This window comes from Sphaerodactylus townsendi, linkage group LG08 (genome assembly GCF_021028975.2).
Source record: "Sphaerodactylus townsendi isolate TG3544 linkage group LG08, MPM_Stown_v2.3, whole genome shotgun sequence".
Lineage (NCBI taxonomy): Eukaryota > Metazoa > Chordata > Lepidosauria > Squamata > Sphaerodactylidae > Sphaerodactylus > Sphaerodactylus townsendi.
In genome coordinates this window covers 50,345,994-50,357,923 of record NC_059432.1, presented here as the reverse complement: position 1 = coordinate 50,357,923, position 11,930 = coordinate 50,345,994, and the positions used below count along the sequence as shown (strand labels likewise).

General features: G+C 41.8%; 1 protein-coding gene across 1 annotated transcript; it reads right to left on the bottom strand.

The window, feature by feature from the left end:
* Positions 1-1,004: 1,004 nt before the first annotated feature.
* Positions 1,005-11,568, bottom strand: PRDX3 (peroxiredoxin 3). The gene is made up of 7 exons (XM_048506602.1): positions 11,441-11,568; positions 10,706-10,841; positions 8,900-9,041; positions 7,042-7,177; positions 4,213-4,316; positions 3,399-3,564; positions 1,005-2,081 (listed from the first exon to the last, which is right to left on the bottom strand). Exons 1-7 carry the CDS (start codon positions 11,480-11,482, stop codon positions 2,028-2,030), a joined length of 780 nt encoding a protein of 259 aa, XP_048362559.1. The 5' UTR covers positions 11,483-11,568; the 3' UTR covers positions 1,005-2,027.
* Positions 11,569-11,930: the final 362 nt, after the last annotated feature.

Here is an 11,930-nt window from a genome sequence, read left to right as displayed (position 1 = left end):
GCTCCTGGCCTTGCGATCACAAACACAGCTCCAGGGAAGTTCAGGGCCATTGCTTGTTCTGAATTTCTTTTGCTTAAGACTCCACATGGCACCTCTTATTCCTACCTGAGAGTAAGTCTCACTGGACAGAGTGCAAGTTACTTCTTTTGAACTATGTTTAAGGACTGCACTACACATCTGTAATAGCGTGGCATTTTACCTATAAGACCAACTGAGCATAAAGGGAGACTTGAGGAGTGAACATGCTTAGGAATCCTTTTTCCCCCTGACCCTATTCCTGTACTTTTATCAGTTGGTTCATTACATTACCCTACCCGTACAAACATATTCAGTCATGATTGCATGGAAAAGTCAATATGGACAAAATGCTTTTGTGAACATCAGGTTTAGAAGGGGTTCAGAAGGTCCAAAGCCCATATTGTGGCCTGATAGATGCAATCAGTAACCCACAGGAATATACAGAGTCATAGAATGTTCATGTCCTGACAAACAAGTGCACAGAAACACCAGTTATCTCAACCAATGTCTTCATGTGGTTCCTCTACATTGCTATAGTTACACCAGGCATGACATCTTTCCTTTTTTAAAGGTGATTATACATTCAGGAAGGCATGTTTGTATGCACTCCAAACAATTCTACAGAAAACTGCTAGGGTTGAGCATTGCACTGTCCCTTTGCGAGCTAGATGGATACCCTGAAATGAAGCAGAAGCTTTCAAGGTTAACAAGCTCCCATTAGTATAACCAGAGAAGTGGTTCTCAACCTGGGGGTCGGGACCCCTTTGGGGGTCAAACAACCCTTTCACAGGGGTCGCCTAAGACTCTCTGCATCAGTGTTCTCCATCTGTAAAATGGATAAATGTTAGGGTTGGGGTCACCACAACATGAGGAACTGTATTAAAGGGTCGCGGCATTAGGAAGGTTGAAAACCACTGAACTAGAGGAACAAACATGTGCAATGATTTCTAGATCAGAGAAAAGAACTACAGGATATCCCAGGCAGGTTTTCTTAAACCTTATTTATTCAAGGTTGCACAGCTTAAGGCATCCATTCAAAATCATTTTGAAACTAAGCTTTTAAAATTCAGATTCATCAACGAATCTTCAACATAATTACAAGCATGCCATGGTGCCACAGTCGAGAGTAGGTATCCAAAGCATCCAAAAGTCAGCATAAATTGTAACTAAAGTCACTGTGGTAGCAAGTGAGGTTTCAGCTCATACCATTATAGTTATTGTATAAAAAAATCCTTCATTTCTCTCCCCCCAAGCATTTTAATACAATCATAATACCTTACGTATGACAACTGACTATAGTTTTAGCCTTCATTGTTACTCCAATTTACTGAGCAGCCCAGGTGGTTTTACATGAAAATGATCTGCAGAAGCGTCTTGGACTCATACACATATACACAATCGGTAGAATATTTATTGGGCATTTAGATCTATAAACATACATCTGAATACAAGTATACCTCATCCACACAGGGCATAAAAGGAAATGCTGAGATCTACATGGGCTGGCAGTAGACCTGTACAGATAAATATAGGCCAGGCATGCTGAAACATATTTAATATAGTGGAACTGGAAGGTGCACAAATCTATCTGTTGAAGGCATGTGTAAATCCGCTCTTCATCTTTCAGCAGAACAGGAAGGTGGTAAAGTTCATTTGTTAGAGCGTAACTTGCTTCCTCTTTTCTAAATAGCCTATGGCAGGTAAAGGTAACCAATCACTTCTTGATGCACAATCCCAAAGTGTCAATGTGTTCCAGACAGAATATAAGCATCATAGTTCACCAGACGACTATTGAAAAAGGAGCTCCTTCTCTTAGTGCTGTTTCATGTTACAAGTGCCAAAGGCTTAGTACTGTCACTCAAATGCATCTGGGGCTACTTAAATGTACCTGGGAGGGAGGAAAATCCTTTAAAATATGTTTTTATTTGTATGATGACTCTGTGTGCTCTAAAAAAATCAATTTCTGGTTTCAGCCTGCAATATTCCACTAACCCCTAACCTCCTTTGGCTTACTGATGTACTTTTTCAAAATACGCCTTTGAAGCTTCAGGGCTAGGCTTGATCTGCAAATAAAAAAACAAACAATTGGTAAATGATTTTCAGCAGAGGTAGGAACTAAATACCTTGAGGGTTTTAAAAAGTAGCTAAATGTAGCAACAGAAATTTTGAATATTTGTCTAAATATTTTACTTGATTAAAAATATTTTCAAATAAAAAATATATTTCAGTCAACATTCTGGGGTCCAGCATGGCTTGGAATTTGTTGTATGACTTAGCTCAACACCATTTCAAGTCACCTTCTTGTGACCCAAGAACCAAGAAAGATGTTTGACATGTAGTAAAATGCTGGCAACTGTGCATTTGCAAGGACTCACTGTACTGCAGCCCCTGGATGCTCAGCTTTTGAAGTTAATGAGAGCAAGGGTGAACCTTGTTGTGTTAATATGGATATGCCAACTTATTTCTACTCCCATATTTTGTCCTAATATATCTCCTCCTCCCCACAAACAATCACAACTCACATAAGGATATGAACAGTAGAACCGCTCTTACACAGCTGTCCCACACACACCTTTTACTAGTATAACATGAACTACATTATTTTAAAGGCACAACTGCTCTCTTTCTAATCCTATCCCAACAAAATCTAATCCTATCCAACTCAAGTTCCTCATATCACAAGTATATCTAATTTCATTATCAATGTATTGTCGAAGGCTTTCACGGCTGGAATCACTGGAGTGCTGTGCGGTTTCTGGGCTGTATTCTCTCCTGAGGTTTCACCTGCATCTGTGGCTGGCATCTTCAGAGGATCTGATAGTAGGAAAGGAAAGCAAGTGGAGTATATATGCCTGTGAGTAAAGGTCAATAGGTGAGGCCATCTGAATAGGAGTGGCCTGGCAAGTGAGTAACAATGAAGTGTAGCATGTGAGTAACAATGGAGATAGCAAGGCCATTGTTAATCACATGCTACACTTCATTGTTACTCACTTGCCAGGCCACTCCTATTCAGATGCCCTCACCTATTGACCTTTACTCACAGGCATATATACTCCACTTGCTTTCCTTTCCTACTATCAGATCCTCTGAAGATGCCAGCCACAGATACAGGTGAAACGTCAGGAGAGAATGCTGCTAGAACATGGCCATACAGCCCGGAAACCACACAGCACCCCAATTTTATTATTGGTTGATTAATCCCACTTTGTTTAGGCAGTTCGAAGTGCCTGAGCTTATCATCAGAATCCTGAAGTTTTATCACACTTTTATGCTTTCAAGAAACTCAACAAAAACAAAACAAGAAACTTGTCTCTCATTGTGAAGATGGGATGCTTGAAAAACTTGCATTTAAGAACACCATATTCGGTTCAGTAACACACCGTGGGGGAGTTTGGAGTCCAGTTTGCTGGGCAGACGTCTCCATGCGTTTCTACGTACTGGAACGCTTTCACCAAACGAAGTGTTTCTTCTACACTGCGACCAACTGGGAGGTCATTGATGCTCAAATGCTTGATAATTCCACTGGGATCAATGATGAAAAGCCCCCTTTAGAGAAATAAAATAGAATGCATAGATTTAATGTTTTCAGCCTGTGGGCACCTTTTGAATTCTGACCAGCATGGCAGGCAAAGCAACAGCTTACATTCGGTCACACCATGAAGATCCTTGTGCTGTAGTGGGAGAGACTGCCAAAGCAAAGTTTTAAAAATCAGCACAGCCAATCGAATCTCTAAAAGCCAATCAGAAGCCCTGCTGGGCAAGAGCCCCACTTGGCCATGCCCATTTTCTAAAAACTCAGCAGATGCTGTTTTTCTTAATATCTTTTGTTTTTGTTTTCTTTAATAAAAGATAATGGTTTCTGGTTGTTTTCAGTTTGCTGGTCATAGTTGAAAGAATAGCACTCACACCTTACTTGTTTGTATTTAGAAGTTTATAAACAGTCTTTTAACAGATAAATCCTAGAGAACTCTACCACTAAATGGTTTGAATACACCAAGTCCATTTAAAAATTATTCAGAACAGATTTCCCAGATGCAGGAGCAAAAGTCTCTCATTACATGGTCTTATCTAATGCAGACTTTAAAACAGTCAAGTAGTAAACCATTCCACTGAAGGTGCAAACTTTTGGCAGCTTTAACAGTGAAACCATGAACATTTAGCACCATCCCAAAGAAATGATAAATACATTCTCACCTTAATGCAATTCCAGATGCTTCCAGAAGTACACCATAATCTCGAGAAATTTGCTTTGTTAAATCTGATAGAAGAGAGATGTTCATATGGCCCAATCCACCACTCTAATGAAAAACAGGGAGAGAAGGGACAAGGACCAAAATTAAATCCTGGTTTACTTTTCCTCTCAGTTTCATCAATGTCCAAACACTGGAAGAGTCTTTAAAGAATCACCTGACCCAGGACATACTTCCAATGCACAGAACAACAAAAGATACCTAAATTTGCACAGATTATTCCTAAATTCCCGCCCAATAAACAGAGACCAATAAAATCCTACCCCAAGTCACACTTGGACATGAAAATTGGATGTCCAGTTCTTTTATTGTAGCATTCTACAATAAGTAGATAGATGTAAAATGAGATTCAGTGCACAATGCAACTGATTTTGCAGTGTGAAATGACACAATTCACTTGCAAACCATTGTTAAAGTGGATTAAAAGTGCATTATTCACTGCGTGTAAAAGCAGCATTAAGCCAGCAACACCCACAAAATGGGTAAGGTTTCAACTATATATTTTTGCATTTCAAGAATGAAATGCTGCTACTCGCATAAATATGTTTCCCATTGTAGTGGTGCACACTGCATCTATTGAATTTCTCAGCCAGGAAGACAAACTACACATCCTTGAAACAAGGCTGTCAAGTTTCATCAGTGTTCAGGGACTATTCAGGGTCTGTTGCTGGGTGATCTTGGGTAGTCACTGTATTGTATTTTGCAAGTGCTTTCGCAGATGCATAAATTTCTCTACGCTGGCTTCAAGGATGTTAGACACATAAACACCGTAAAACCATTTCCAGCTGCACCCATCCATCAAATCTGATGCATTCCTGATTCATTCAAGCAGTAATTATCCTGCATTGTCAACACATTTGGAATCTGAGTTAGGATCCATACCTTGAAGATTTCAGGAAATGCTGCTAGTGTGCAAACAATGGCTATAAGAAATTCTTACTAAGCCCGAATAACAGAATTTGATTTACTACACAGCAAATATTCCCTAGATCCATAAAAGGGTAAGAAAAAAACAGCAGGGTCCAGCTCATTCAAGCCTTCCATATACTTTCAGAGGAAACAAGAGAAAGGACAATTGTGATAGTAATACTGGTGTTATAAGACAGCTATATATTTTCTTCGCCATCAGGCCTAAACATTTTTCCTAAGGACCTGGAAATTACTGGAATTAGGTTCCATGGCCGGGGTGGCCAAACTGTGACTCATGAGATGCATGCTTCTCCTTGCCTCATAATGTGCAGCTCGTGGATCTGGGCCCCCTTCCAGTCAGTCTCCAGCTGTGCACGTCCTTGTCCCTGACTGCACTGCTGACCTCTGCTACAGGGCAGGATGGTCACAAGGCACAGCAAGAGCTCGGGCATGGGAGGTGGAAGGGCCCAAAACCTGTAGCCCCCGTAATGTGTACAGCCTTGAAACATATCAGCCGGATTTTAAATGACTCACAGCAAAGATGGAGATGAACAAGATTTCTACTACCAGTAACAGCCAGTAACTATCACTAGCAAGATCTGCCCCTTTTGTTTTTATTTTTGGAAGTTTGATCACAGACAACAATTATGTATAGACTTATTTTTAGATATCTGGAAACCCTTTATAGGAACTTATGTGTAGACCTGCCACCACTGTTGATAAATTTTGCTAGTACTTTATGTATACTTTTAATTTTTGTATTTAGTTGTTGGATTTTAAGTTTTTTATCCCCTTGTTCTTTTTTTCTTGTTCTGTTTGAAAGGAAGGCAGGCAGGCAGGCAGGCTTTGGATTATCCTACAGCCATATTTTTTATCCAGGTTTCCACCCTATTCATGAGCCACATCAGGATTCCTATCAGTGTTTCAGTTACAATCTTTTTGAACACCAACAGAATTTCCTTCAAGTTTGTACCATTCAGAAAATCAGCTACTGACTTAGAAACCTCTCATCAAATACAGCCAAACTCACCAGTTCCCCCTAGGCGAACAAGCAAGCACATTGACCAGGAACAGTCAGGCAGTTAAACAGGAGTTGATCTGTACTGTACTTTTCTAATATATGGTTGCAACACTATATGGTTGCAATCTGGATGTCACTTGAAGAACCCTGGCATGACAACCATGCTGAGAAAGTCAGAAGAACATCAAAAAAGAAGAGTTCTGCCCGAATTGTTGAAGTGGTTATTATGCTATACCAGCTGTGGCGAACCTATGGCACAAGTGCCAGAGGTGGAACTCAGAGCCCTTTTTGTGGGCATGCGTGCAGAGTCCGCCATGTTGAGGGGCGTAAAATCACACACACACACACACACACACCCCTAGGGTGGTCTGGGCACGATCCTTTACCTGGGAGTAAGTTCAGTTGCTGGCAATGGGGCTTGCTTCTGAGTAAACCCTCCTAGGGTCGTGAGTCACCCTTCAAAGCGACGCATGGTTGCTTCACCAAGCTTACTCCCGAGTAACGCACGCCTCTTGAGCCAACCGTTTTTTCTAAACTTTTTCTAAACTGTTTTAGGATATACCTGTTGTTTTAAACTGTATGTATGATTTTATATGAAGTTTTATATTGTGCACCGCCCTGAGCCCCTCGAGGATAGGGCGGTATATTAAATTAAATAAATAAATAATAATAATAAACTAAAACCTCAGTATTCAGGTTAAATTGCCGTGTTGGCACTTTGCGATAAATAAGTGGGTTTTAGGTTGCAATTTGGGCACTCAGTCTCAAAAAGGTTTGCCTTCACTGTGCTATACCATGCCCCACCCTTTCCTGTGACAGCACAGCAAAGAGCTCAGTTTGTACCTTTCGCGGTGTATTTATCCAGGCAAGATGACAAAAGTGAGAATCCACCGATACAGCAACAACCTCACAATTCACGTCATGGAATTCATTAGCTTTGTCACTGAAAGCAATAATCTCTGTTGGGCATACAAAGGTGCTAATGGAAAGAAACAGTACAAAGAGAATGTAAGGAATAAGCAGTCAGCCCTGATTAAAGAATGTATAGTCTTGCACTCCAAATTCATTTGGCAAAAGAGAGTAAAAAAATCTTTGTTTTCAATAGAGAACACTAAAAAAATCCCAAATGTTTCAAAGCCTTTCAGTTTACACATTTGGTACAAAGGTCAAAGAAAAGAAAACATGTTCTACAACGATGAAGAGAACTACCTCTCTAGCTCCATGCAGATGGTGATCTAGATATATATACACAACTGGACAGTGTATGTATCTATTCCTAAGGGGCCCCCAATGGTCTGAAATAAGCAGAAGCCTGCAGTTCCCCCATCAATTAACCTCTTCCCATTCTTCAAAAAACAGATTCCCTTGCTAAGACCAGATCAGAACAGAACTACAAACAGGTGAAAGATGGTTACTTTTCAAGAGCAGGATCTCAAGGGTAGAAATGTGTTGGATCTGGTAGACCTATTGCCATGTATCCCGCCAAACAAGGACTTTACACAATGTGACCATATGCTAGCTAGAGAACTACATGCCTGGATTTATGATATAGCTTCAAATGTAAACAATTTGCAATATGAGAAACATACATACAGATATAGTGAACTCTGTCATGATGGTACTCAGGTATCAATCACACCTCTAACACATTTTTACAGTGCAGTCCTAAGCAGAATTCCATCCTTCTAGTGCTCTGAAGTAGAAGTATAAGGCTGTTTACAATGGTGATGCAAGTTCACTACTAAACCCTGTCCATTTTGGTAAGCTAGGCAATGAAAACTAAGAACAGCAAGTTGCCACCAAGATACCCATAATGTAAACGGCTACTGCCAAAAGTGAATAGGTATCAAGATAATCCAGACACTATACTAGGAGGCAAGAATTGATAGTAGTCTCACGATTACATTTCTCAAAGTCAGTTTACCACTACATTTGTGTTAAAATATGTACTCTGTGGTAGGTCATGATTGCTGTTTCTACAGTACTTTGTTGTTTTATTGTACTTCTTTTGAATTCGAATGCACTCAGATCTTAACAGAACATGTAGTACAGTGGAACCTCGGTTATCGTCACCTTTGGATATCATTGTTTTCGATTTTCACCGGTCGCCCCCGGCCATTTTTTGCCTTTGGTTTTCACCAGCATCTTGGTTTTCGCCTGCGCAGTTTGCGTAAATTTGCTACACCATTTGCGTAGCGCATGCACAAATGCCATAGCCTCGGTTTTCACCGGTTTCAGTATTAGCCAAGCATCGCCGGACGGATTACTGGCAAAAATCAAGGTTCCACTGTAACTCATTAGTGAGAATCACTGGATGAGGGTAGGAGTTATTATTCCACCTTGGTCTAAAATGTTTTCAAGGACAGCAATAAAGCCGTACTGGAGACAGACTTGATCTGGCTTACTAACAGTCTACCTGTTTATTTCTTCTTATTTCAACAAACCTCAGCAAAATCACTGTTCTTTTTTTTAGCGACCAACCTCCATGCACTTTGTTCAAATGAGGCAGTAATGCAAGAACACTCCTGCTTCCAGTTTAATTTTTATCACTCACACACTACACAGAGGAACACCCACTGCTCTATACAAAGGCAGGCACAATGAAAATAGAGAAAAGTTATGTTTTCTGCAGATAAAGGGGCCATGAGTTATTATATTTGCAGGCCCCATCTGTTTAAAAGAGATGAATGTAGTTACTTACAAATCCAAAGGATAGAAGAATAGGACCAGATATTTCCCTTTGAACTCATCCAAACTGAGTTCTTTGAACTCTCCGTTAACCACAGCTGTGCCTTTAAAATAGGGAGCATGCTGGGTGACAGCAGGAACAAACCTTGAAGAACCTGGGAAAAGTTCAATACAAAAGGGGATACTGATATTGTGGTTCCTTAAGAAACTGTACATAAAACATAAGAGACATTTCTGCCCCAAGGCAAAAACAATACACATGACATGCAACCAACCAGCCTTACCACAGAATGACACACAGAGCAGTTATGTACACCTATCACCTTCTCACATTAAAACAACTGAGTTCCTGGGATGTAGGACTCCCTGGACAGGTCCAGGACTTCCCACTCTATTACACCTTTATTCAAAAACACAGTCCCTGAAAGAAATAACTTAAACAATTACCACAGAAAATCAGAAAAACTTGTTTATATTATACTGCACACATCACTATAGTCAGGCAGGAAGAAATCCAAACAGGAGTTTCAACAGAACGTCAAACCTAAGTTGCATCTGTGTTTTTGATGCTGCTATGCAAATAGGGTAATGTCTTACCACTGGCCAGAACAGCTGTATTTTTATCTTCACCCCTTCCCATGACAGAACCATTTAGGCAATCTGGACACACATGCTTACCCACTCTACAGAGTTACACATTTATTTATTAAAACATTTATATCCCACATTTCCTTTTGGTTCAAGTAATAGTTAAGAGAGAGGAACAAGACAGCGCGTCACACAATGAAGACGGAGGATCAATATATTCAATAAATATATTTATGTATATTATTATAATTGTCCAGTTACTGAATCCAATGATTGTACATGCGCACACACACACACCTTCCATTTAATGGTACATCTTATAGGTCTGCATATTTCAAACAATTGTTTGAAAGTGGATTTTGCTATTCCGCACAGTAAAATCCAGCTGCAAAGTGGACTGGAAGTGGATTGAAAGTACATTATTCGGCATGTGCGGAAGGGGCCATACTCTATACCAGGGGTCCCCAAACTTTTTAAACAGGGGGCCAGTTCACTGTCCCTCAGACTGTTGGAGGGCCGGACTAAAAAAAACTATGAACAAATTCCTATGCACAAATGATTGTAAAATGTTGGATTTCACCTTTCAGCCTTTCTGTCATGGTCTATTTTTAGAACAGTGATCAAAGTATGTCAAGTACAGGGTGGGCTCCAAATATTGTTGGGGAGGCTGTGGAATACCTTCCCCTGTAAAAAAAAAAAAGCAGAACTTTCCCAATGAAACATTCCATCTAACCCAGGATCAAGTATCTTCCTGGATTCTTTCCTCCCTAGCAGCCAGCGAGTGATTCGCCAGCCTGGCTGATGCCAACGGGAGTGAGGCGGAACAGAAAGCCTGAGAGCAACACATGGAGTAGCTGAGAGGGAAGAGTGGAGTAGGCGTTGCCACATGTAAGGTTTCCAACTCTGGGTCAGAAAATTCATGGAGATTTGGGGGTGCCATCATGTAACTGGAATCAACAGCCGTTGGGGCTGGTTCCTCCTCTCCCTCGAGCCCCCACTGCACATGAATGGAGCCATCACCACCATGCCTGGAGGGCCGGATAAATGCCTTCAGGGGGCCACATTTGGCCCCCGGGCCGTAGTTTGGGGACCCCTGCTCTATACCGTAGAAGGAAAAAGCTATAAGTTGCAGAGAGTGGCCCATCTGACATCTCTTTTAGGAACTGACAAAGCAATCACGCAAAAGCCAGTAAAACGAGAACCAGTATTAGTTGCCACAAAGCGCACTCACTTGTACTGAATTGCACCCGAGAAAAAGGAGGCGTCACGTGGGTTTCACACTTGCTCCAGGCTGCTGCTGTGGCGACTCGAAGGGGCTTTCCGGCAGCTGAGCACGCCCTCCAGGGATAGGAAACTGGCCGGCCGAGCTGTAAGGGAAAAGACGACAGAAAAATGGATGGGGCAACCCGGGTGCATTACACGGATCTCCAGTCAAAGCTAGCGGCTGGGGAGGTTATGCAGAAAGGGTGCACAAGTCCGTAGCCTGCAAGCTAGTCGAGGCGGGCCCCAGTTGCACCCAGCAACCCATTAACGAGGCTGTCCGCCTGCAAAACCCCAAAAGTACTACGATCAGTTCATTGCCGTCCCCAAAGAAGGGTCCGAAAGGCGCAGAGCAACTTTGCAGGCGGGAAAGGCCCGAGGGCTGGAAGAACGAACAGCTTGCAATGGGAAGGAGAGCACAAAATAAAATTAGGCTTGATTCCCTCGGCATGCCTTTTTTTGAGAACAACGTTAATAGTCGCGAGGGTCCCAAACGGGATAGGCTGCAAACCTGTACAGTTGCAGAGAAGGCAGGTCGAACAGGTTGCCGAAATGGCTCCTGCGTGAAGAAAAAGAGCAGGCAAAGTTGTTGGGGTGACTGGAAGCATAACCGGACCAACAGCCTCTGCTCAGCAAATCTTTCTCTCTCGGTCTACGCATATCAACGAGCGACCAAGAGACCTGCAAATCGCTGGGCCGCACTTACCCAGGGTTTCAGTAACCTTCCCAGTGCAGCTGCGGCAGCCATCTTCAGCTCCTGGGACCGCCGAGTAAAGGAAGTGGAAGCTCTGCCGGAGCTCTGCACGTGGAGAGGGCGGGCCGTGCAATAGCATCGCTCCGGGCTGCCCGTTTTTGAACGACAGAATGCACGCCCCTTGAGAGGAGTTTGTCCCCTAAATAAAGGCCCAGTCACAGTTTGCAATATATATTCCTAGTTTTAGTTAACCTTTTTGTTTACGGGGTTGGTTTTTTTTTTTTTTGCCAAATTGCCGAGAAAGAACTGCAGGCGATATATAAAGTATTTTTCCAGTATATTAAAGCAGCATTAAAGACAAAATTTCAGTTCCCCTAGTTCTCGCGTGGCTCGAAATAATTTAGCTAATCGCTACGTTAGCAAAAGTAACACCGTTCATGAAAGACCCAGAAGAGTAACTATTGTGGTCGCTTTTTGTGGAAAGGTTAATTACGCTGATTCA